The sequence below is a fragment of the Panthera tigris genome, chromosome E3 (genome assembly GCF_018350195.1).
Source record: "Panthera tigris isolate Pti1 chromosome E3, P.tigris_Pti1_mat1.1, whole genome shotgun sequence".
Lineage (NCBI taxonomy): Eukaryota > Metazoa > Chordata > Mammalia > Carnivora > Felidae > Panthera > Panthera tigris.
The window spans coordinates 31,927,626-31,952,080 of record NC_056675.1 but is presented as its reverse complement, the minus strand read 5'-3'; the positions used below and the strand labels follow the sequence as shown (position 1 = coordinate 31,952,080).

The window sequence follows — 24,455 nt, the reverse complement described above, 5'->3', positions numbered from 1 at the left end:
CACACGGGCCACCTTAGGCAAGCTTCCCAGCCTCCTCGGGCCTCGGTTTCCCCATTTGCCGTATGGGCGTAATCAAAGCACCTACTTCACAGAGGCATCGTCAGGATTAACTAAGACCTCCAGGTGATCAGAAATCCTTGGCCTAGCTTCACACAGGCTTCCTAGTTTCAAGACTCAATAAACGTATCTGTGTACAATAACAAGAACAGCTCTCACCTAAAGTGCTCAGACTCTGTGCCAGACACGGGGAGAATCCATTTACATGCATCGCCCCATCTCTTACCACCGGCCCCGGAGGAAGGTTCTTATTCCATCCCCATCTTCCGGATCAGAAAACAGGCTCAGAGAGGTTAAGCCACTTGCCCACAGTCACACAGCTGAAAGGCACACTGCTGAGACTCAAACCCAGATCTCACTGCTCTGTCCCCACTGGCAGCATGAGGGGCTGGCTCAGAGCCCTGACGAAAGCGGGTCACCTCCTGTGTCCAATCGGTTGCTAAGTCAGGGAGGGATGCCAGGGGGCCAGGTGGGGAGCAGGGGCTCACCAGCAGCGTGTGGACCATGGCATCTGTGGGCTGTGGGATGAAGGCCAGCGACCAGAGCCACGCCTCTATCTCGTCCACCTCTACCTCTCCGGACATGATGAGGTCCTTCATGAGGCCCACACAGGGCTCGGTGCCACAGGAGGGCAGGGCATCCACCAGCGGCTGCCTGAGATCGACAGAGACAGAGGGATGTCACAGAGGTGGCCCGCACATCCTGAGCGCCTTCGGACTCATCTCGAGGTGGCCTCGGGTCATCCCGGGACACTCTGAGGCTCCGAGAAGTACGATGGGGACGTGTCTGGGGTCACACATCCCGGAAGGGGTCGAGCTGGGCTTGGGACCCAAGCAGCCTGGCTTACAGGGTTCACAAGGATAACAGCAGCCCAGTCCCAACCCTGGCCAGTCCGCCCACCCAGGAAACAGCGGTTTGGGGCCACATTAGAACCGCCCAATGCTCTGCTAAAACCTGCCTCGGTCACCAAGCAGGGGCGAGGACCCCTGGCATCGAACAGGAACCAACAACTGGCAGGTTGCCTCTGATGTTCAGTCCTGGGCCAACATCAGCATTTTTCTTTTCTTTTCTGAGATGGCAGAAAGGTTCCGAAGCTCAGAAAAGGTTTTCAACCTTGATACAATGGTGGCTCTGAGTAGGGACGTGACCAAATGGGAGGCAGATCCCCAGCATCACCGCAGAAACGGGAGGCTCCCAGAGCCGGGGGCCCCACAAGCCAGCCCACGCCTGCCCAGGACCAGACGCCCCACCCCCACCCTCATCATCTGCCTGTCAATAGTCTCTGGCCTCGATCTGCTCATCTCGAAAATGGGAATGCTGAGGGACCAGCCCCAACATGGCCCGAGAGTCCTTGGAACACACAGGTCACTTCCTCTGAGCGACGTCCTCCCTTTTCTTCCCACCTGTCACCCTCGCACCTCCTCTTCCCGCCATAAATCTGGGCCCTGGGGAACCACACTTGGGCCAGAAGTGAAGGCAGCCTCATGGACACAAGAACTCTCTGAAGAGCATCTGTCCTCTCAGAAAGTCCTAGATTTGGGATGGGTCCTCCCGCCTCCTAACATGTACATGGACCGATGAGACCCAGGGTCTTGTAGGAAAATGCAGAGCAGCAGACGGGGGAGGTCACCAGGGAAACGGGTACTTCGTTCCTCCTGAGGACCTGAGGGCCCTTGCCTTGGCCACACAGAATTAAAACACGACTAAGTCAAACATCACTTCTATTCAAGCCCGTAAGTACTAGACGGAGAAGCACAGACCGCCTGGGTTCAAAATCCCAACTCTGCTGTGTGACTCTGGGTCAGTTTCCTAACTGCTCTGTGCCTTGGCTTCCCTGCGCAAACATGAAGTAGGGATTAAAAAAAAAAAAAAAAGCCACCTACCCCACGGGGTCCTAGTGAGGGTTCAACGAGAGGATACAGAGAAAGGGTTTCAGGAGGTGCCTCTCCATTAGCTATTAGGCTGTGCAGTCACTGAGACATTTGGTCATGTTGATTTTGCAGGTTTTTTTTTCTTTCATATTTTGGACTGATAACCTTTGTGAGATCTTTTCAAAAAATGTTTTCTATTTATTTTTGAGAGAGGGAGAGAGACAGAACATGGGCGGGGGAGGGGCAGAGAGAGAGGCAGACACAGGATCTGAAGCAGGCTTTTTGAGATCTTTTTGAAAGGCTGTGAGAAAGTCCCAGATGTCTGGAGCTCAGGAGCTTGGAGAGCAGCAGGACTTGGGGAAGGAGCCCCAGGCTTCCCCAGGACAGCCCGGAGCCCACAGAGTTCCTCAGACACTCGGCGCCTGGGGTCTCTGTTCACCCCTTGCTGGCCCCACATCAGTAGGGTCCAGGGGGTGGGACCCCAGCCCGGCCCGCACCCCCACCCACGGCCAGAAGGGTACCCAAGGCACATTGGAATGCTAATTCCAGCTCTCTGCAAGAGGGTCCCAGTCTGGGGGAGAGAACAATGCCTGTATTTATACTGCCAGGCCCTTCAGATTGAGTCACAAGAAGGGCCCCCCCACCCCCGCCAGCCCGTGGGAACCTCCAGACTCCCCGCTTAATCACCTTCTTGGCAGACATCCCAGAACGAAGGACGAGTCACTATCACAGGGATGAGACGAGATGAGACGAGATAGCACCATGCAGCCCTCAGAGGGGGGACCCGGGACGGGGCCAAGATGGCCCAGCCCCACCAGGACCGCCAGCCAGCTCCCGGGCCGGTACCCCTCCCCCGCAGCAAGGCCCTTACCAGTTGTCCCGGCATTTAAAAGAAGATTGTCTCCAGAGTTCCAGCAGCTCCTCTGGGGAGAGTCCCTGGAGCTCTAATACCAGCGTCAGGAACAGTTCTGCGGCCTGGGAATCAGAGGGGGGAAGCATGAGCGACACCTCCTCCCCTGGCAGCCTCGGGGGGTGGTGGGGGGCACAGGGTCACCCACTCCATTCCCCTGCCTTCAGACAGGACGGCAAAGAAAGTGGGACATGTATTGGTAACTTCCACCTGAAGTGTCCTAAGATCCAAAGAAATGAGGCCACATGTCTGGGCTTCTCTCTCCTAAATTCCTGGCACACAGCCTGGTCCATTTCTATTCTTTAACTTAACCAGCATTTACTGGGCACCTACTGTGTGCCAGCCACTACACCTAGGGGCTAGGGATAAGCGGGAGGCGGTGGAGGGAACAGACATGATACCTGCCTTTGTGGGCTTTATGCTCTAACAAAAGCTCACTAAATGTTCACGCGACCACGATCTAGGCTGAGTCTCAGCCTCTTTCCTAGAGTCGGTGAGATGGCAATCGTTTCTGATATTTTTAATGAAAAAAATATAGAATAAAAGGGCGTATTCAGACCACACACCCCTCAGGTGTCCGGAGATAGGTGATTTGGTCCCGGCTTCCTGCTGGCAGTCCCCACGCCTCCCCCGGGCTTGGCCAAGGCCAGGACCGAGGCTCCCCAACCCACGCCTGGCCAGCCAGGGCTCTGCTGGGGCTGGGACCCACTCGCCCAGCCTCTAGCCTCCCGTGCTGAGTGGCAGGCACCCAGTTCCCGTGCACACAGCTTGGCCGGGCAAGATGCAGGCTGCACAACAGGCCCCTCACTGGCCAGCTCAGCCCACCCACCCACCCGGACAGCACATCTGGCCCCCGGGGTCCGGACAGCGTTCCTATGATGTGCCTTCTCTTTGTGGAGCTGGAGGCTACCCTGAGCTCTGCCTTTACTTTCTCGTGCCGGACACACAAGCCAGCCCCTTGGGTGGGGCGACTGTCACCACCACGGCAGGCCCTGACTGCTATTGGCCTTCAAGACTGTCAGCCCAGCTCGGGGCAGCCACCCCTGGGGACTCTCAACTCCAGGCCTGCTGCCTGCCTTCTGGATGGGCTCAGCTCGGCATCACCCGAGAGTCTCTGGGCTGAGACACTCACCCTTTGAAGCCCTCCAACAACTGCTGTGCCTGGTTGAGCACCTGGCCACCTGGGGAAGGCCGGGTATCCACCCTGGAGTATGCCGCCTCCTCCGGGAAGGCCTCCGGCCCCGAGTGTGGGCATCAGGACTAGCCTTCCAGAGTCAGCCACAGCAGAAAGGATCACAGCACCGCCTCCAGTTCTCCCCTCTAGCAGCGAGACAAGGGAGAAGCCCGTCCACTACTAAGAAGCACGCACGATCCTAACGCGAACACCACCACGACCACCACCGGTCACTTTGTACGGAGCCCCTGCTGCGTGCCAGGCACCGTTCTAGGTCGCGTGCACGCACTGTCTCATTTGACCCACGCGCGACAGCCTACGGGGAGTGGGTGTCGTTAGCCCCCCTTAACAGAGAAGATCCGGGACACTCTGAGGGCTTTACTCAGGTGCCGGTGGCCTCACCCCTAAGTGGCAGAGTCGAGCACTGAACCCTGGCCACCTAGCTCCTAAACCCACACTCTTCACCAGTGTCCCCTGCCTGAGGGCATGGGGTGGGGGTGGGCAAACAAACAAGAAAAAAGAAAGCCCGGACTTCTGGCAGCTGCCAAGTCCCATGATGTCAATACTCCCACTGTGGCCCGTTTCCAGTTGCCCGTGTACCCACGTGCTGTCACTGGATGCAGACTTGGAAAAAGCAGCACGGAGGCGCGAGAGCAGGTCATGTCACCACACACGCCTACAGCAGGTGCAAACACCCTGGTCACAGGTGTCAAGGTCACAGGCAGGTAAGTGACGGTTTTGAACACTGATTACCTTTGTTTCTAATGTGACTTCTTTTTTTTTTTCTTGGTGTTTAAGAGCGAGAGAGAACACATGTGCAGGAGGGGCAAAGAGACAGGGAGAGAGAAAGAAGCCCAAGCAGGCTCCACCCTGTCAACGCAGAGCCCAAAGCGGAGCTCGATCTCATGAGTCATGAGATCACGACCTGAGCCGAAATCAACGGTCACTCAACTGACTGAGCCACCCAGGTGCCCTTAACATGGACTTATTTCTAACACGATCGTTAATAAGAACGGCTGTGTTTAACAACCGACCTGCAGGATTTGGACCATCACCTCTGACATACCACAGTCTACACGGCCCCTAAAACCCTTGGCTGTACACAGTCAGTGTTTAATAAAGGCCCATGACCTGGGCTCCATATTCTTAGAATACCAGAAGGTAACCAAGAGCCGAGCCCTCTGCCTGGAGTCCTCCCTGGCAGTGGGGGTGGGGCTGTGCCACCCTGCCTCACTTCTCACCTTCTCCTGCATCATCTACGGATGCTCCTGGCCATCACAGCCCCCTGCCCCCCACGTCGAAACTCCAGGGCCTCTCTGGCGAGGGTCAGGCTGCAGAATTTGCTCTCTATTGAGCAGGAGTCCTGGTTTTGTTTCCCGACTGAAAAAACCAATCTTGTCTCCTGCCCAGCGACAATGGGGACGAGCAAGGGCATCCCAAGCCGAAGCCCGCAAGGCTGGTCCCCAGGGCAACCAGGCGGGCCCCCCAGGCCTTCAGGGGGCCGAGGAGCTGCTCCGTGGGCACTGAGGCATCCCTGAAAAGCCACTTTCAGAAACAAGGTCCTCAGCAGCTCCCCGCCAGCCGGGGAGGACCTCCCCAGGGAGAACACTATTTCCTTTCTCGGGCTATAAATACAGAACAGCCGCCCTGTGCCCTCGAGGGCCAGCACTGCCAGTCTCCACGAAGCGAGACGCAGGCCCCGAGTATGCCTTGCCCTGAGCCACCTCTCCTGGGGAAGGGCCCAGCCAGGGAGTCAGAGGGTGCTCTGGGGGCCAGACGAGGGAAGCGGGCCTGTCCTGTGGTTTCCGAGCACTTCCTGAGGGTGAGCCACATGACAGTTAGAACGTAGGCTACAAAGTGGCTGTTCTCGGCGAGGGCGACCATACTCCCCTGGCGCTATGTGGCACCACCTGGGGACACTTCTGTCACAGCTGGGATGGGGTGAGGCTGGCCTCTGGTGAGCAGAGGCCAGGGACGCTGCTGAACATCCGAGATGCACAGGACAGCCCCTCCCCACTCAAGAACGATCTGGCCCAAGGTGCCAGGAATGTCAAGGTAAGAACCCTGCTGGGGGGACAGGCTGCCTGGGTTGACAGCTGGCCCGGTCACTTCCTAACCAGCTGGTGGCTTGTAGCACCACCTTGCGAGGCAGATGGCCCCTTTCTTTCTGGCTGCTCTCTGGCTCCCATGAAACCCCCAGGGTGAGGCACACGGGATCAGCAAGCTGGAGACTGGCTCCTGGTTCCCCCGTGTGTCTCTGCCATATATACACACATGTACAAAATGTGTGTGTGTGTGTGTGTGTGTGTGTGTGTGTTCAATATTCATCCAGTATACACAGATATAACACACGGTCTGTTTATTCAATATATTCTACTCTGTTTCATAGTCAATAAATGTAATCAGTAGGTATAAACGCAGCTTCTACATCCTCAATATATTATAAAAATACCTATTTTCTCAGTGTCCATCTGAATCTGACCCTTCTCCCCTCGTCTCCCAGACCCCCTTCCTGTATGTCCCCCTAAGTTACCACAAGAGCTTCTCGCCTGGGCTCCCTGTACCCCACCTGGCGCTCGGTCTGTTCTCCAGCCTTAGCCACAGGGGGAACGTTAAAATGCACATCAGATCGTGACCTCCCTCCTCTGTACGACACCCTCCAAGGCTCCCCACTACCCCAAGAGAAAGGGATTTGTGAGCTCCACCGAGGGGACCCTCGTCCCCTCTCGTGCTTCCCACTGGGCGCCAGCCACAGGCCCCCACCAACCACCCTGCCACTCAGACTCCCCGAGCAGCTCCTACCCTGGAGTATGTGCTGTGGCTCCCCTCCGCCGCCACGGGCCACCCACATCCACAGCTCTTCCGACCCCTACTCAACATCTCCTCCATCATCACTTAAAATTATACCCCATGCCAGCACCTCTGACCCCCCTTTCCTGCTCTATGTGTCCCCCCCAGCCCCTAGGGGTCCAGGACATTCAGTTCACAGGTTTGTGGGTGTCCTCACTCATTATCCCAGGTGCGGAGGCAGACAAAGTCTCCCAAATGTCACTGGTGACACCCAGCCCAGAGTGGTGAATGGCAGGGATGGTGGAACAAAGATCGAGATGTGTCTAGAATGTTCCGGAAATTATCCTGACCATGAGGCTCTGCAGGAGGCAGCCCCACCGGTCCTCACCGTCCGGCTCCCACGAGGCTGGGAGGCCAGCTCCCCAAACACGTCCCCAGGGCTCAGACTCCAGACTCTGGTTCTTTCAAGCTCTTTTCAGAGCACTTTCGGCCCTAGATTGTCAAGGGACCACCCCAGGTCTCCACTCCAATGACCTCTGCTTTAGACCCTGGTCCCAAGCGGTCACTCAGCCACATCCCTACTCTGTTCTCTTCCCAGCGCTCATCAACAGCTGAAATCCTCATCACCTGTGGTGGGTACGGTCCCTCTCCCGTCACCCTGGATTTCATGCTACGTAAAAGCCAGGACGGTACCTGTCTCCTTCATTCTAAGGGCCGAGAACAGTGCCCAGTACGTAGTAATAAGTGTCTCATCTTGCTGAACAAACTAAACAGTTCCCCAACTGAGCAAACTGGCCACTTTGGGCCCCGCTGATGGGAACATCATTCCTGGGAACACGGAAGGTTCTTATAGGAAGGCAACGTGGGAGGGCAGCCTCGACACAGGACCCAGACGCGTCGTTTTTCCTTCCCCAGGGACAGCCTGTCCGCCTCTCCTCCTACGTGTGGGTGCGGGGCTCTATCTCAGAACAAGACAGGCAGGGGGAAGACACAGCATCACGTATTCCCACAAATCCTGTCATTAGTCACAAAGGAGGGAACCAGCCAGATGTCTCGAGCCTTCTAAATCTCTCTGGGCCGCGAAACCATCTTCTCAAGTCCACTCCTCCACTTTAAACGACCAGCAGTTCCAAGGAAGGCTGAATGGGTTGGGACTCGGTGGGAAGTCTCCAGTGGTCAGATCTGGGTATGGCTAGAGATCTCCGGCGAGATCTCCAGGATAAGCCAGGTTCAGAAAGTTAGCCCGAGGGCCCAACAGGACTGTCTGGCCGCAGACGGGCAAGTGAAAGAAAGGCCTCCGCTTTGTTCATCTTCTCCCCGCACTGGGCCACAAGGCTCGGCACACACCAGCTCGATTTCTTCCCCTTCTTTTGCTTTTGTAACCGACACAGCTGTGCAGTACACACCCTGCTCAACTGTACGTAGCAGCCCTGATACTAAACACCAAGAAGGATTTGGCAAAAAAAAGAAGAGGGTGTCTCAGGGACCCAGGCCAGACTCTGTCCTAAGGCTGCCAAAGGCACTTACCTCGAAGCTGGTGGTCTGAGCCTGGCACAGCTTCCTTACGGACACGGCCACTGTGACCACCGAAGCCTGAGACTGCGTTTCCTCCCACTCGTACAACAGGCTGCTTGGAGTGACTTCCCCGTCGTTTGGATCTGATATGGGAAGCGCTAGATGGGGAGGACCATACGGGGGGTGGGGGAAGGCCAGATTGAGAAGAAGGCCTCCTGGGAGCTGCCCCCCAACCCTGCCAACACTTCCACATGTTTCCGGCAAAGGGGGTGGGGCAGACAGGCACGAGGAAAATCATGGCCGAGTTGCGGCTACCAGCAAAAGATGGGAAACAACGTTCACACCCATCCATGAGGGCCAGTCAAACAGGCTACCTCCAAAGCGCTCTTGGGAGTGACAGAGAAAACATGCAAAGTCCCTCCGTGCAGAAGATGACTCAGCAATAAAAAGGTCAGACACCCGGTACAACGTGGAGACACCTTGAAACATTATCGGAAGTGAAAGAGGCCAGCCACGGAAGGTCACATACCGTATGATTCTATATACATGTTACTCCCAGAATGGGCAAATCCAGAGAGCAGAGAGGTTGTCTGGGGCCAGGGGGATAGAGAATGATGGCAGATGGGTGTGAATTTTAATTTTTTTTTTTAATTTTAAAGAGAGAAAGAGAGAGAGAGAGCACAAGCAGGGGGAAGAATACCTCAAGCAGGCTCCACACTTAGAGCAGAGCCCGACACAGGGCTCAATCCTGAGATCCCACGACCCTGGGATCATGACCTGAGCCAAAAATCAAGAGTCAGACACTCAACCAACTGAGCCACGCAGGTGTCCTGGGTGTGAAATTTCTTTTTGGAGTGACGAAAATATTATAGTTAGCTGCCATGATAGACGCACAACTCTGTGACTATACTGGAAGCCACTGAATCGTTCGCTTTAAATGGATTAACTGTGGGGCACCTGGGGGGGCTCAGTCAGTTAAGGGGCTAAGCATCCGACTCCTGATCCCGGCTCAGGTCATGATCGAGCCCCACGTCCGACTCAGCACACAGCACAGGACCTGCTTGGAATTCTTTCTCTCTCTCCTTCTCTCTCTGCTCCTCCCTGCTCTCAAAATAAATAAATACCTAAAAAAAAATAATAAATGAAGTGTGCAACGTGAATTTTTAAAGTTTTTATATTTAAAAATAAAAAATAAAAATAAAACCACTTCTATCTTAATGAAAGATGAAAAAAAAAAAAAAAAAAAAAACCACGGACAGTTCATTCAATTCCGCTGGGGAACATCCAGGTCTTAACATGACTAGACGACCCCTTTGCTGCCTGCATGGTGCCCAAGGCAGAGCTCAGAAGGCAGGGCAGGCTGGGACCCCAGCCAGTGTTCTGTGGAATCAGAGGGGATGCTGGGAAGCTCCAGGACTTCAGTCCCACCTGCCAGGTTCTTGCTCAGGTGGTGCAGTGAGCCTGGGTTCAGAGGCACGAAGGTTACAGAACAGAGCTGGGGGTTCAAGTCCCGGCTCTGTCTCTTGCCCGCTGTGTGACCTCAGACAAGTCCTCTTACCTCTTCGAGGTATAGTTTCTTTATTTGAAAAAGTAACTAACAACAGTACCTTCCCACTGGGGTCATGATAAGAACCAAATGAAACAATCCACATAAAACGCTCAGCACAGCTCCTGGCCCCCAGTAAATCCTTCCCTAAGGTCAGCAATAACAATCATTTTTATTTGATTATTCAGGGAAAGAGCAGTTTTTCAACCACCAAAAAATATGTATCTTTTTCCCTCAGATGCATGCCTTGCTTCTTTCCTTCCGTGCAAAATTCTAGAAGGGAGCCAAGCTCCAGGGAACGCTATGTGTTGGCAGGAACTTTCCAGAAAATCAGGAAACCTGAGTCAGCGTGCCCCCAAAATGCTCAGGTCATCAGATGGAAGGTGGAATTCTCCCACAAAAGCTGAGAACCAGAAGATTCTATCTCCACCCAGGGAAAAGGACAAGACCAAACCTGAGCCATGGGAGCCAGCAGAAACTTCTAGAAAAAGAGACGGACTCCCGTGTCAACAGCCATTTTCAGAAACTGCTCAAGACAGATAGGGTGCCAAACAGGGACAGAGTGATAGAGCCTAGGCCTGCCTGAGCCGCTCTGCCAAAGGGGGTCTCAAGTCTGCTCTGAGGGTCCCCACATCCACCCTTGGTCACCTGTGACAGCCGGATCCAAGGACATCTCACGCAGCAGGGTGAGCGAGGAAAGGGTCCGCATGTGCACGGCACTTGCCTTCTCAGAGAGGGGCCCCACGGTGTCCAGCTCCGTGCAGGAGGCCTCCCTCAGTATGCCAGCCTGGAAACTCTGGTGGCAGGTCAGGCGGGACGCCAGGCCGGGCTGCTGGACCATGGGGGTGGGGGAGACAGGCAGGGGCTCAGGCGAGGCCCCGGCTGTGAAGGGGGTAAGGTGGGGAACGCTGGGGGCCTCAAAGCCCGACCTCAGCCTCCCCCCAACCTGGGTTGTAGTACCAGCAGCCAGAGCAAAGGCTGACAGAGAGGGAAAGGACAAGGGGGGTTCCCACACAAAGGAACCCCAGGGGAGGTACTAAAACCTCACGTCGAACCTGAGGCTGCCAGATATTAAGACTTTGTACAGGGGCGCCCGAGTGGCTCAGTCTTAGGTTAAGCGTCCAACTCTAGGTTTTGGCTCAGGACATGATCTCACGGTTCATGAGTTCCAGCCCCGCATCAGGCTCTGCGCTGACAGCACTTTTCTCCCAGCCCGCCCCTCCCTCCCTCTCTCAAAAGAGATAAACTTAAAAGAAGACTTTGTGTAATTGTTAACATTAACAGTGATCATCTTTCACCCTTACCCAGAAAAGTGCTATTGACAAAACACTTTCTCTGCAGGGAGCTGTGGACAGGATGGGAGGAGAGGAAGTGGGGCCAGGGAGCAGGGGGGAAGGGGGAAGGGCGAAGGGGACGAGATGGGGGTGTGGGGTAGAGGAGTCTGGAGGGAAAGAACTAGGGAGAGGGAATGGAGGGGAATGAGGTGTAGACAGGAAAGGGCGGGGCAAGCTGGGGAGGGAGGAGGGGAAGAAAGGTGGGTCCAGGAGGGCTGGGGGCGGGGGAGGGGAGCACTCACCTCCTCCCCCGGCAGGGCCTGGGAGCGCAGCGAGGAGCGCGCTCTGCGCAGGGAGCAGCGGCCTAAGTCCTTGGTCTTGAGCAGCCAGGCACCGTGTGGCTGGTAACTGGTAGGACACCTGCCGAGGACGTCCACCTGGGCGAGCGGGACCCCGTCAGCCCCTGCTCCTCCCCTGCCCCCGCCCCCCCCCCCCAAACCAGGCTCCCGGCCTCACCTCCTCGAGGGTCTGGGGGCCGGAGGCGCCCGGGCGCCCCTGCAGGAGGCTCAGCACCGCGCGCTTCACGTTCAGCACCCAGCGCGGCTCTGCGCTCCGAGGACACAGGCGGGCCACGCGGCCCGCGTGCAGGACGAAGCGCAGAGGATAGCGGCCCAGGGCAGCGCTGGGGACCGGTGGGTGCGAGTCAGGAGGAGACCCTCCAAGGCACTGCTGGGGCCACAGTGCCTTTGCCCCTCCTGCTACAGGTCACTCCCCATAGGAAGCCCCTAGGGAACGCCCTCCCCCTCCCCCTCCCCCCCCCATCTTCCCAAATGACCTTGCTTCCCTCTTCCGCTGGGGTCTCCAGCAACTTCTGAACGGACCACAACAGGCAGCCAACTCTTGGCTCCAAGGTGAGCCCAGCCTTCCTAACGCTTGGACTAAAGCACCCGGGTGCGCCCAGTGTCAAGTAACCAAAAGCTCATCTTCCAAGAGCTTCCTGAATTCCAGAGATTCTCATTTTCCCAGCCCACTGGGAGGCATCTAGCATCCCCCAACCCCACCCCGCCCCCCACACCGCGAAAGGCGCGCGCAAGTGCGCACACACAGATGAGGAGACTGAGGCTCAGAACCAGAAAGGGACTAGGGCAGCAGCCGGGATTCAAACCAAGGCAGGCTGGCTCCAGGGCCATGGGTCTCAGAAACTTCAGACCCCATCACCATACAGATGAGGACAAGAGGCCCAGAGAGGGGGAGCTACTGGGGGAGGGGCTCACACAGCAAGTCAGGAAAGAGGTGGGAGCAGAATTGAGTCCAGGGCTCATCCCGCCACCCCTCACCTCTGTTCCCCGCCACTCCTGCACCTGCCAGGCGGGGGGATGGGGTGGGGGGAGGTGATGGGACCACTCCTGCACCTGCCAAGTGGGGGAATGGGGTGGGAGGAGGTGATGGGCCGTGAAGTCCCCACAGTTGTGTGTGGGTGTAGAAGAGAGAGGTGCTTCAAGTCCAGCAGCCAGCCAGCAAAGCAGAACCTTGAGGTCCTTACTTTCACCTCCCCAGGAGGTCACTGTCCCTCTCCAGCTCCAACCGGAGTCAGGGGCCCTCTGGAGGCAGCCCCCTGGGTCTCAGGCCTTGTGCTAGAGAAATACAAATGTTGCCCGCCCCTTCCAGAATAGCAAATGTCAGTCTGGCCTCAAGGAGCTGACAACCAGCCCTGTGACTTAGCATTTCTGATGAGCCCAGGGACAATAGCCCTCACTGCCCCCTCGGAGGAGACCACCCTAAGCCTTTCAGCAGGGACCCATCTGCCCCTGGGCAGCGTCCCCTAACCCTGGACCCCAGCACAAAGGCTTTATTTTTTTAACAAATGAATTTGCAATAAAAAAGGAAGAGGAATCTGCAGGGATGGGCTTGTCTTCAGTCTGGCGGCTGGATTGAGCTTTGAGGCCACTGAGGCCACTGTCAGGGAGTCCTGGGAAACAAGCCTGAAAGAGAATTCCAGGCTTGGCCGGGTCACAAAAGGGAGGCTTAGCTCGGGAAGGGAGAGGCCATGGGTGTCCAAGAAAACCCCCATCTCAGCAGAGACAGGGAGGGGAGAGGGGTGGGCTTTAATGGGTACCCAGGGTCTCCCAGAATGTACTCATGGACAATGCCCAGTGGGTGTTTGACAAACACAAATCCTGGACATGTGGAGGGTGATGGACAGGGAAATAGGAGACCAGCTTCTCCCACCAGGTAAGGGAAGGCCAGCTGAGGCTACTTAGACTCACTCAAGTCTCCTACACCCTAACTCTCAGTCGTTTTCATCAATGGTCTGGCCTGGGCGCTTACCAAGGTCAAAAACTAAGGCGGGGTCACTCTCACTGTTCTTGCAATCTAACTCGGTGCACCTGGCACCTGGTAGCTAACAGAAGGGGGTACAGGGCTTGTAGGTGCGGTCCTACCACGAGTAAGGCTAGCGTCTTACCTCAAACTCTCGGAATCCTTCAGAACTGTCACCTTGGACCCCAAGATGGAGGTCACCTGGAAGCCTTGGAGCTAAAGCAGAAAGCACCGTGAGTTGGTGACCTCTCCGGGGATATCCCAGGACCCCACTGTCACCCCCACCCATCGAGCAGTTCTGGGGCCCAGCATGGTAATAAGACCCCCGTGCTGGGAGCCAGGCAGAGAGATCCTTCCCTTGAGGGAAGGTTCTAGCTCCTGGGTGGTAGAGGCCAACTAGCTCCAGGGGATAAAGAGTTGAAATACCCAGAATCTACGGCTCCCTGGTCAATGTCCAGAAAGTTCTCACTGGTATCTCATTTTGCCTAAAAGGCCCGAGCAGTGTGGGGAAGGGATGTGTATCTATAATATAGTGTATCAACAAAATATGTTAGAATTGCAAAGCCAACCAAGACTTTGCTCACCATGCATTTAAAAAACCTGGATGTCCCAATGCCCCTGTGGATACGTGCATGTGCCCGTGTGTGTGCTTATCACAAAAGATGGACTTTCTAAACATGAAAAATAAAATCACCCCTAAAAACTGCCTTCCTTGTGTGACTGAATTCACTTTTTACAAAACAGACTACTTTTTAAATTTTTTAATTATTTTTTTTTAATGTTTATTTATTTTTGAGAGACAGAGAGAGACGGCATGAGCGGGGAGGGGCAGAGAGAGAGGGAGACACAGAATGTGAAGCAGGCTCCAGGCTCTGAACTGTCAGCGCAGAGCCCGATGAAGGGCTCGAACCCACGAACCACAAGATCACGACCTGAGCCGAGGTTGGACGCTCAGCCGACGCAGTCACCCAGGCGCCCAAAAAACAGACTGTTTTTAGAGCAGTTTTATGTTTATAGCAATACTGAGAAGGTGCAGAGATTTCCCACATACCCCATATATGCCCACACCCACAACCTCCCCCTTTACCCACACCCCGCCAGGGTGGTACATTTGTCACAATACACGAACCCGCATGGAGACATCGTCATCATCACCCCAAAGCCCAGAGTTTACATCAGGGGTCCCTCTTGGTGTCGCGCATTTTTATGGGTTTGGACAGACCCATCATGACACGTGTCCACCAGGATAGCATTTGACAGGGTCGTTTCACTGTCTGGGGATTTTTTTTTTTCAAAGTGACTCATCTTCATCTTGACTGAAACCCATTTGCGCTCTCCCCTGAAAACCAGCTCCCCTCCCCCAACAGAGGGTCTGTCGTGCCCCCAGTCACCCAGGCTTGCAATCTTGGGGTGAGATACGGTCCCCCTTGGCACTGAGACGTTGTCCTGGACAATGAATCCCTCAGCCACGTAACTGATAGCATTTGCTTTCTGACCACTTGATTGAAAGCCATCCATTCTAGCTATATTCCGTATGTGCAACTTTTACGTAGAGAAGCAGAACATAGTTTTGTAACAAACTACTGAACTGTACACTTAAAAATGGTTAAAAGGCAAGAATTTAAGTCGGTTAAGCGTCCGACTTCAGCTCAGGTCACGATCCCACGGTCCGTGAGTTCAAGCCCCGCGTCGGGCTCTGTGCTGACGGCTCAGAGCCTGGAGCCTGCTTCTGATTCTGTCTCCCTCTCTCTCTGCCCCTCCCTGTTCATGCTCTGTCTCTCTCTGTCTCAAAAATAAATAAACGTTAAAAAAAAAAAAAAAAGAATAGAGGGGCGCCCGGGTGGCTCAGTCCGTTGGGCGTCTGACTTCAGCTCAGGCCATGATCTCACAATTCATGAGTTCAAGACCCAAGTCAGGTTCTGTGCTGACAGCTCAGAGCCCAGAGCCTGCTTCCGATTCTGTGTCTCCCTCTCTCGCTCTCTGCCCCTCCCCCACTTGTTCTGTCTCAAAAATCAACATTTAAAAAATTACACACACACACACACACACACACACACACACACACACACACACACACAAAGAATAGACAGAAGGCAGACGCCTGAGAACATCTGAATAATTCCACGGGAGCCAAGTGCAAAGACAGACAAAACTAATCCATGGCATTAGAACTCCGGAAGGCCTCTAGAAAAGTGACCAGGAGGGAGAACGGGGCAGGTGACGGGGGCTGTGTTTCACTTCTTGATCTGGTGGTCACTAGACCCACACGTTCCGTTTGTGAAAACACATTGCTCTGAAGATCCGTTTTCACACCTTTGACACAAAAATGTATGTAACGGATTTCCTCCTGGGCAGCTGTAAAGTTTCCATTTTTTCCCAAACGCCTTTGATAGAAGCCAGTTTTTCTTTTCTGGCCAACATTTGACATTACCAATTTTTTTTTAAAATGCTTAAAGCAAACGAACGAGTCTACAGCAGCACACAACGTGCTTTGTGAAAACTGGTCTTACAGAAAACCAACCAACAGCTGCCAGTATTTTGATGGACGTGAGCGGACAACAGACTCCAGATGAAGTTCGGGACCAGAGCGGACATTTTGGGCAGTTGGTGGCTCACAGCCACCCCTTGAGAGACCACATCCAGTGGTCTACGTGAAAACATTAAAAAAAAAAAAATTTTTTTTGAGAAAAGCTTGTGAGCAAGCATTCTGGCCAGTTCAGAAATGCTTCTCAAGCAGGAGATAAGACTTCTGGGAGGGGCGCCTGGGTGGCTGAGTCGGCTGAGCGTCCACCTTCGGCTCAGGTCATGATCTCGTGGTCCGTGAGTTCGAGTCCCGCGTTGGGCTCTGGGCTGACAGCTCAGAGCCTGGGGCCTGCTTCAGATTCTATGTCTCCCTCTCTCTCTGCTCCTCCCCTGCTCATGCTCTGTCTCTCCCTCTCTCTCAAAAATAAACATTAAAAAAAAATTTTTTTTTTAAAAAGACTTCTGGGAAAGCAAAAGGCCGCCATTGATGTGGGGTGGGAGGGTCTGTCCAGGAACCACAGGAGAATCATCAGAAAGGAGACAGGAAAGAAGGAGCAGGCCTTTCCACTTGTGAGACCACAAGGGAGCTTTACCATGTGCCTTTAACCCGAGCCGTGGACCCTCAGTTGTGTTCGCTCAGGTTCCCCAGCTTGGACCCTCATTCCTACCAAGGACACAGCTTGCCCCCCAACACCCAATCCCATGGCTTTATTTGCCCCGAGAAATACTTTCCCTTTCCCTTTTTTTTAACCCCCGCTATTCCCACACAGGGTACCTCCTACAACCAAAATGGCGCCACATTCCGATGTCACCCTCTAGAGTCCTGACCTGATGAACTTGAGATTGTTCAGAAATCTCCTCTCCATTTATGTATAATGGAAAGCCGGGGGAGAGAGGGGGCTGTAACTTCCCCTGGGCCCTCCCAGCATCCTTGGGATCTCCCGGTTGCCCAAAGACACTCACCCATAAGGCCATCTGGCACGGGCCAAGCACGTCTAGGATGACCAATCCTCGGAGGCCAAGGCCACTCCCCTCCGCCGGGGCCCCCTGCAGGCCAGTACTGGTGTTGGTGGAAAATCGATAGGTGTATCTGGTGCCCACAGGAAGGTGGGGCTCAGCTGACCCTGGAGAACAGACAGAGGATAGAATGTCACCTTGACAACCCATCAACCTCTGCGACTCAACTCCACCTAGACTATTTAGACGTCTGGGTTCCCACCTCCCTGCCTTTACTGGTCCATGAGCTGCCTGTTCCCGGTGCAGGGCAAGCCCAGCAGACGGCACCCTCCTCTGAGGGTGAAGAATAACATAAAGACAGGAACGATACGTGTTGAGCAAAGGGTGACCAGCGTTTTCTTACGCTAAGGCCCCCTTCTGACACCTTTATACATCATCTTTGGCCCCTACCCACCAGATGTGACCACCAGCTGTGCTAACCCAAACTCTCTCTAGACACTGCAAAACACCCTGAGGGGTACAGTCCTGGTTCAGAACCACTGATCTACACTTACGTGAACTCATTTAGGCCTCAACCAACTCTGGGTGGCTCTTCTTTCTCCATTTTACAGAGGTGGAAACTGAGGCTCAGAGAGGTTTACTAACTTACCCAGCGTCACACAGCTGGGATGCCAACCTTGGGAGTTTGAGTCCTCACCTGTGACCTTGAGGACATCATATGCGTCATGTGCACTAGGAGAGGGTTGTCCTGGTTCTTGATGGGAACAGCCGGGAAGCTGGCCAGCCTCAGGGGACAATGAGGTGGCGGGAAGGGCTGACTTAGGGAGGAGGCGGCTCTATACTTCCCTAACCTCCCATTTAGGCCAGGGGACCAATTGCGAAACCCAGCTAACTATGACACCCCACCCTTCTCTGGGGCTTGTCAGTGAATTAACATTTTCAGGTGCTCAAAGAGCCACACCTCACACTCCAGGACGTTTCTCTCCCTCCAAAGAATTCGCCCTAAAGCTCTCTCATCTACTCCACCCCAAAACGCAAATAGAATCGCCCGGCACAGATGTTTACTCCATCTGGGGACCACAAGGTGTAAGGCCAGAGCCCCAGGCGTGCTGTTTACTCCGCCAACTGCTGATAACCAGATGGCCTTTCCAGAACTGGCCTCTCTCCTCTGCACCGGCCGCTCTGGGAATGGGGACATGTGCTCCGAGGAGGCTGTCCCCACTCACACCAGGCAGCTGGTCCGCTTTGCTCCCACCCCCAGCCCTGCCCGCTCCTGTCTCCGGAGACCCTTGCTCACCTGCACCTGTCTTCAAGCAGGAGGCTGCGCAGCTCATCAACACATCTTGAGGTTCTGAAATCACAGATCGGATGAAACAAGGGCAGGGCCAGGAGAAGGCACGGGATGGCCCCACCCACCGGCCACTGACCTACTTGTGTTGGGGGGGGACGCTTAAGCGTCCGAGGGGACAAGAAGAGATGATGCCAGTACTCCTGTCTGTCAGAGGGCTGGGAATGACCTCCCCACCCCTTATCCAACCTGCTCTCCCCCATCGTGGATGTGGCACCACTGTCCTCATTGCCCGAGCTGGTAACGTGGGAGTCATTTGCGTTCTTACTCTGTTCCTGGTGGCCGTCCCCAAAGCTCTGTCGAGTCTATCAACAAACGCAAGTCTCCCTCCCTCCTCTCCCTGCCCCTGCCTCGTAACTATCCCCCGTGTCCACAACTCCTCGTCCGCAGCTGGAGTTGTCTTAAAAACCAAAATCTGGGGGCACCTGGACAGCTCAGTAGAGCTCAGAGCCCGGAACCTACTTCGGATTCTGTCTCTCCCTCTTCTCTCTGTGCCTCCCCAGCTCACACTCTCTTTCTCTCGCTCTCAAAAATAAAGTGTAGGAAGAACAAAAACCTCAATCTGATCACATCGCTCCTGGTTTAACAGCTCCCAAGTCCCCTCCCCGCCCCCCTCAAGCCACATGCGCTCCTAAGAACATCCTTTACCACAAGGGCTGGCCGCTGTCTGCCCTCTGGCCACTTCTCACCTGGCCCTCACCCTCTGGACGCATGGGTCCTCTTCTTCAGCTTAAGCCCTTCGCACATGCTGTTCCCTCCTCCCTGAATACTCTTCCTCCTGTTCTCCACACCCCAGGCTCCTCCGGGTCTCACCCCAGCAGGGTTCTCCCTGACCACTGTGAACCGACAAAGCCAGACCAGGGGGCCGCAGCAATGAGCGGTGGTCTCCAGAACCTCCGGAACACCTCCTCCACCCCTCACCACCACGGCCGCCTTCTCAGCAGCAGAAGCCAACCATAGAATGAACAGCACGGGCTCCCGACCTCCTAGCCCCTACCCCAGGCCATGGAGGTCCCTCTGCAGGGAATCCGCCCCCACCTCCTTCTCGGGAAAGGGTCAGCTTCTCTGCCTCACTGGTCCCAGCCCGAGTGCTGCCCACTTTCACCTTCTGTCAACCTTTGTCCTTCCTTCCAGCCACCCGCCTGGATCTTTCCCAGGCACCACCCATCCCGCTCTCCTGGAACAACCTCAGCCAGGAATCCGTCTGCAACCATGTTCAGACAACAGCTTTTCTAGAATACCATTTCCATTCTTAAAACCACCCCCCGGGGCCTCGACGGCTAACCATTTCCCATAGGAGCCTGCCTAATCCCTTGAGAGATGAAACATTTCCCCAAGATGGGGCAAAGTGCATTTTACGCCATTTTGTTTAGACCCTTGGAAACAATAGAACGTGAGAGGACATCCCCGCCTCCCAAATGTTTTATGTCGTCTCACAAATCGCTTTTCGCACTCAAGTACATTAACACTGGATAAAACCACATTTCAAAGACATTTAGCCCGATGGATTTCCCTTCCCACTTTCCTCCAAGTCTCTGACAGCATATACTCTGGGCACCAAATTAAACCTGTTTATGCATAATCGTTTGACTCCCAATTGTGCACAGACCCAGCGTTCGGCTTGTTTACCCTTCCAACAACCTGTACATCTGTTTTGCCCACCAACTACGCTGCAAAGCAGCCCAGCCCGCGAGCCCCCATCCACCACGAGCTCCAGAAACGAGGTGTGTTCAAAGAGTATTGTGCTCGAACTAAATCGTGTTCTCCTCCTTTCTCAAGCACTTAAAAAAACAATATTTATACAATGGAATACTATTTGGCAATAAGAATGAAATCGTGCCATTTGCAGCAACGTGGATGCAACTGGAGGGTATTATGCTAAGTGAAATAAGTCAGAGAAAGACAGATAGCATCTGTTTTCACTCATATGTGGATCTTGAGAAACTTAACAGAAGACGGGGGGGGGGGGGGGGGGGGGGGGGGGGAGGGGAAGGGGGAAAATAGTTACAAACAGCAAGGGAGGGAGGCAAACCATAAGAGACTCTTGGATACTGAAAACAAACTGAGGGTTGATGGCGGGGGGAGGGGAAATGGGTGATGGGCACTGAGGAGGGCACTTGTTGGGATGAGCACTGGGTGTTGAATGTAAGCGATGAACCAGAGGAATCTAGCCCCCAAACCAAGAGCACACTGTTAGCCAATTTGACGGAAAATTATATTAAGATTTTTTTAATAAATATTCTAAGTATTAAAAAAATAGTATTTAAATTAAAAAAGTTCCAAAACAATTCAATAATCCTACCAAGTAGATCAGCCAAAGAGGGGAAACATTGAACTTGGAAAGGTAATACATCTCTCTATTGGATTCTACTCATTTCAAGAGAGAGATACGAAAGGGACTGAAATGGATGTGATCTCTACAGCCTGGAAATGAAACCGGGTCTCCTTTTAGCCTTCTCGGATGTCAGTTCTGGTCCCTATGCATTCATTTATTCAGCCCAGATTTACTGAGTACCTACTGTGCACCAGGCAAATAGGTGCTGAAAATATAGCAAAACAAAATCAAAGAGCCAGCTACAATCTGACCTGCACTGTCCAGGACAGTAGCCACCAGCCACGTGTGGCTATTGGGCATCTGAAATGTGGCTGGTGTTATGAAGGAACTTTCCATTTTGTGTTTCAATTAAAAACCAGTAACTCAAGTCAGCTACTGGAAAACTTAAGTAGGTTTAAAACCACTTAGTGTACGAACCCCCCTTTTCAACTCTAAATCTTAGGAAATCTAATTACAGATCAAGTCCTTGCAATGAAAATTTAGCCTCCAAATTGAAATATGGGAGCACCTGGCCGGTTCCGTCGATGGAGCGTGCGACTCTTGCTCTCAGGGTTTTAAGTTCGAGCCCCAAGTTGAGTATAGAGATCTTTTAAAAAAAACAATCTTAGAATGGAAATACGCTAAAAGAAAAAATTGGAAATTTTCTCCCAGTATAAAACACACACCAGATTTCAGAGAACGGAAAATATGTCTCATTAATACCTTTTTACAGCGACTACATTCTCTAATGATATTCTGGAAATAGTGGGGCGAGTCAATTATATCCCCCAAATTAATTTCACCTGTTCCTTTTTAGCATTTCTTTACACAGGGCTGCTAGCAACTTTGAAATTACATATTGTCTCCCATTATGTTTTTATTGAATCTCGCTGCCCTCAACACTTCCATAGGAAACAGACAACAGATAAAAAGCACACTTCACCAAGTTACGCTGCATCCGAGAGAGAGCTGCTTCGAATCTTCATGCCCACCACCTCACACCCCTGCAAACAGCTAAGCATCCCTGCGCACAAGCTCGGAGCCCTCAACTTAGCATTTCATCCCTCAGCATTACAGATCCGGTCTCAAGTTTTCAGAGGAGGTTGGTGGAAGACAGAGGCAAGAGATAAGGATCCACCTGGAATCTCTTTCCTTCTCCCCATGGAAGGCAAAACCATGAGAATGAGGGGAAGAGCAGGTCAACAGGCACCTGGCTACATAAATACTGTCCCAGGTGAAGGAGTTGCTGTCCAGGCTTCACCCCACACAGAACCAGGACTACAGCAGCTTTACTTACTCCCCGAAGTCACTGCCACCAGCGCCCCGAGCAGGACCAGACGGAAGAGCCCCATGGGCACCTGCACCGCCACCAGCCCAAAGGAGCCCCGCACTGTCAGCCTCTCTTGATGGCACAGAGAACCCTGAAAAGGACTTTCTTTCCCAAAGGGGCAGGCACAGCCCTGCTCAATTCTCCCAACCACGGCCACCAGCCGGCTGGTGGAGAGGGGAGGAGGGGGCTTCCAGGGCAAAGACCCAGCCAATCAGAAGCCTCCGATCAAGTTCTTAGCGCTCTACCCAGGAGGAGGGGGGCTTCTGACTACTGAGGGGGAAAATCCCTTTTCAGGAGAGGCAAAGAAAGGTTTGTCTCTTCAAGCCTTGTAAATGGAGCTTCTGGGGCAGAAGGCAAACACGACCTTGATGTGTGTGTGTGTGTGTGTGTGTGGTCTGAAATCAAATTTACCATTTCAACCATTTTTAAATGGCAGTTTGGTGGCACCGAGGGCATTCACAATATTGCAAAACTATCACCGCTGTGAGGTCTGGCTTGTCCGCCCCACTGCCCAACTAGGCGAACCCAGGCGCCAGCGATGGCTCTCACCCAACAGTGGATGGCTGCAGGCTCTTCCCATGCCCTGACCCAAGGCCACCGTCCTGTTTTTTTCCCCCCAGACCTCACCTCCTCCTCCTCACCTCAAAGTCACCTCCACCTGTACCTTTGGTTTTGAGGCTGCGGGCAGCCAATCGCCGGGTCCACCGCCTCCTTGGGCCCTGTGGGCCTCTCATCACATACACCTACTTCCCACATTTAAAGACGCTTTTTATAAACCGCCTTACGGAGGTATAATACGGATCACACGATTCTCCCGTTGGAAGTGCACAGTTCAGTGGTCTTCAGTTCGTTCAGTGCTGTACAACCTTCATCAAACTGGTTTTAGAACAGTTTCATCACCACCAAAGGAAACCCCAGCACCCGTAAGCACTCACTCCCCATTCCCTGCCACCGCCGATCTGCTTTCTGTCTCCACGAATTTGCCTACTGGGGACATTTCATATCACCGGGATCACTCAGTGCACAGCCGTTTAGTGACTGGTCCCCTTCACTGAGCATAAGGTTTTCAAGTTCATCCACGCTGTAGCAGGTGTCAGGGCTGGGTTCTTTTTCATGCCTGTGTACTATTCTCTGGGATGGATAAAGCACAGATTGTTCCTCCATTCATGCCCTTGCTGGGCAGTTAAATACACGTTCAGTGTAACTTTCTTCGAGTTAAAACAGCTGGCTGGCTGACACCAGATGTTCTGGGCGATGCCAAACGCGATAAAGCAAAGGAGAAAACTATGTCCCGCCCACGGGGCTGGCCTCTGGGAGCTAAAAGAAAACTGGATTATAAATATTAAAGTGGCTAAGAGATCAGAACTTGGGTGTCACCAATACTAGAAGAAATGATAGTTATATGACACCATAGAGGTATTAGCTGATGCTATGATGACAACCACGTTGCCATATAAATGTATGCGGTCAATACGTTCTACACCTTCAACTTACACAGGGCTGTATGTCAAGTATATCACAATTAGAAAAAAAACAACCGTGGGGGTGCCTGGGTGGCTCCGTCCGTTAAGCGTCCAACTTCACCTCATCATCTCACAGCGTGTGGGTTCGAGCCCCACGTCGTTGGGCTCTGGGCTGACGGCTCCGAGCCTGGAGCCTGCTGGGGATTCTGCATCTCGCCCTCTCGCTGCCCCTCCCCCGCTCGCACTCTGTGTACATCGCTCTTAAAAAAAGAAAAAAAAAATTTTTTTAATTAATAATTTAAAAACCTGTATCAGGCAGTGGGCAAAGCGCTCGCAGAATATTAAGTCAGTCATTCAGTCAAACCTCCCCCCAAACCCCACCCCTAAAAATGGTCAGCAAGGTGGAAATGCTATCCTTCCGTTGTTACAGACAAGCCCTCCGTTTCCCACTGCCTTAAGTCTTGCTCAAGGTCACACGGCTGGACCCCATCTGGCTCCAGAGTCTCCTCTCTCTCAACTCCGCAGCTGAGATCAATGGTTATCACTTCCTCCATCTTTTCCTCCAGGAGACTCTGGCCTCTGCCCATGGTCCTAGAATCCTGCCCTGTTCACGGTCAGGAATCTGAGACACAACCCCTCCATGTTTCACGCGGTGGTTCCCAGTCCACACAGCGGCATCACATTCCAGGCCTGGACGCTCAGAACCGCCAGGAGGACTGGGGCCGGGGTGGGAGGGGGTCCCTCCAGGACACTCTGGGTGTGCCATCACCCATCACCCCCTTCTCCCAGAGCTGGCCAGGGTAGTCTCCCAGCATCTCTGGCCTCGCTTCCCATTTTTCTTTCATTACTGGACACAAAGCTGGTGAACTGGATGAATGGAGCACAGGACTCCAGGACTTGATTCCCAGAAAGACCCTCCTAGACAAGCCTTCCCACCCCTCAGCCTCCCACCAAAACTAAGTTCAGCTTCCTCCTCTTAAAAAAAAAAAAAAAAAATGCAGGGCTGGGCTTATCAGTACGTGCGGATGGAGCTTCCAGTTCTGAATTAAGACAGAGAATGATTT

At 53.7% G+C, this 24,455-nt stretch overlaps 1 protein-coding gene across 1 annotated transcript in view; it reads right to left on the bottom strand.

Moving 5' to 3' along the window:
- Window positions 1–19,031, bottom strand: part of LOC102965660 — a 136,576-nt gene extending 117,545 nt beyond the window's left edge. The window contains exons 1-11 of the mRNA XM_042971197.1: window positions 18,985–19,031; window positions 18,234–18,287; window positions 16,943–17,069; window positions 13,602–13,672; window positions 11,654–11,819; window positions 11,440–11,574; window positions 10,512–10,695; window positions 9,746–9,778; window positions 8,330–8,475; window positions 2,800–2,903; window positions 546–711 (exon numbers count right to left, since the gene is read on the bottom strand). Coding sequence (XP_042827131.1) covers window positions 546–711; window positions 2,800–2,903; window positions 8,330–8,475; window positions 9,746–9,778; window positions 10,512–10,695; window positions 11,440–11,574; window positions 11,654–11,819; window positions 13,602–13,672; window positions 16,943–17,069; window positions 18,234–18,287; window positions 18,985–19,031 — 1,233 coding nt within the window. The remainder of the gene's footprint in view (window positions 1–545; window positions 712–2,799; window positions 2,904–8,329; window positions 8,476–9,745; window positions 9,779–10,511; window positions 10,696–11,439; window positions 11,575–11,653; window positions 11,820–13,601; window positions 13,673–16,942; window positions 17,070–18,233; window positions 18,288–18,984) is intronic.
- Between the last annotated feature and the right edge of the window lie 5,424 nt (window positions 19,032–24,455).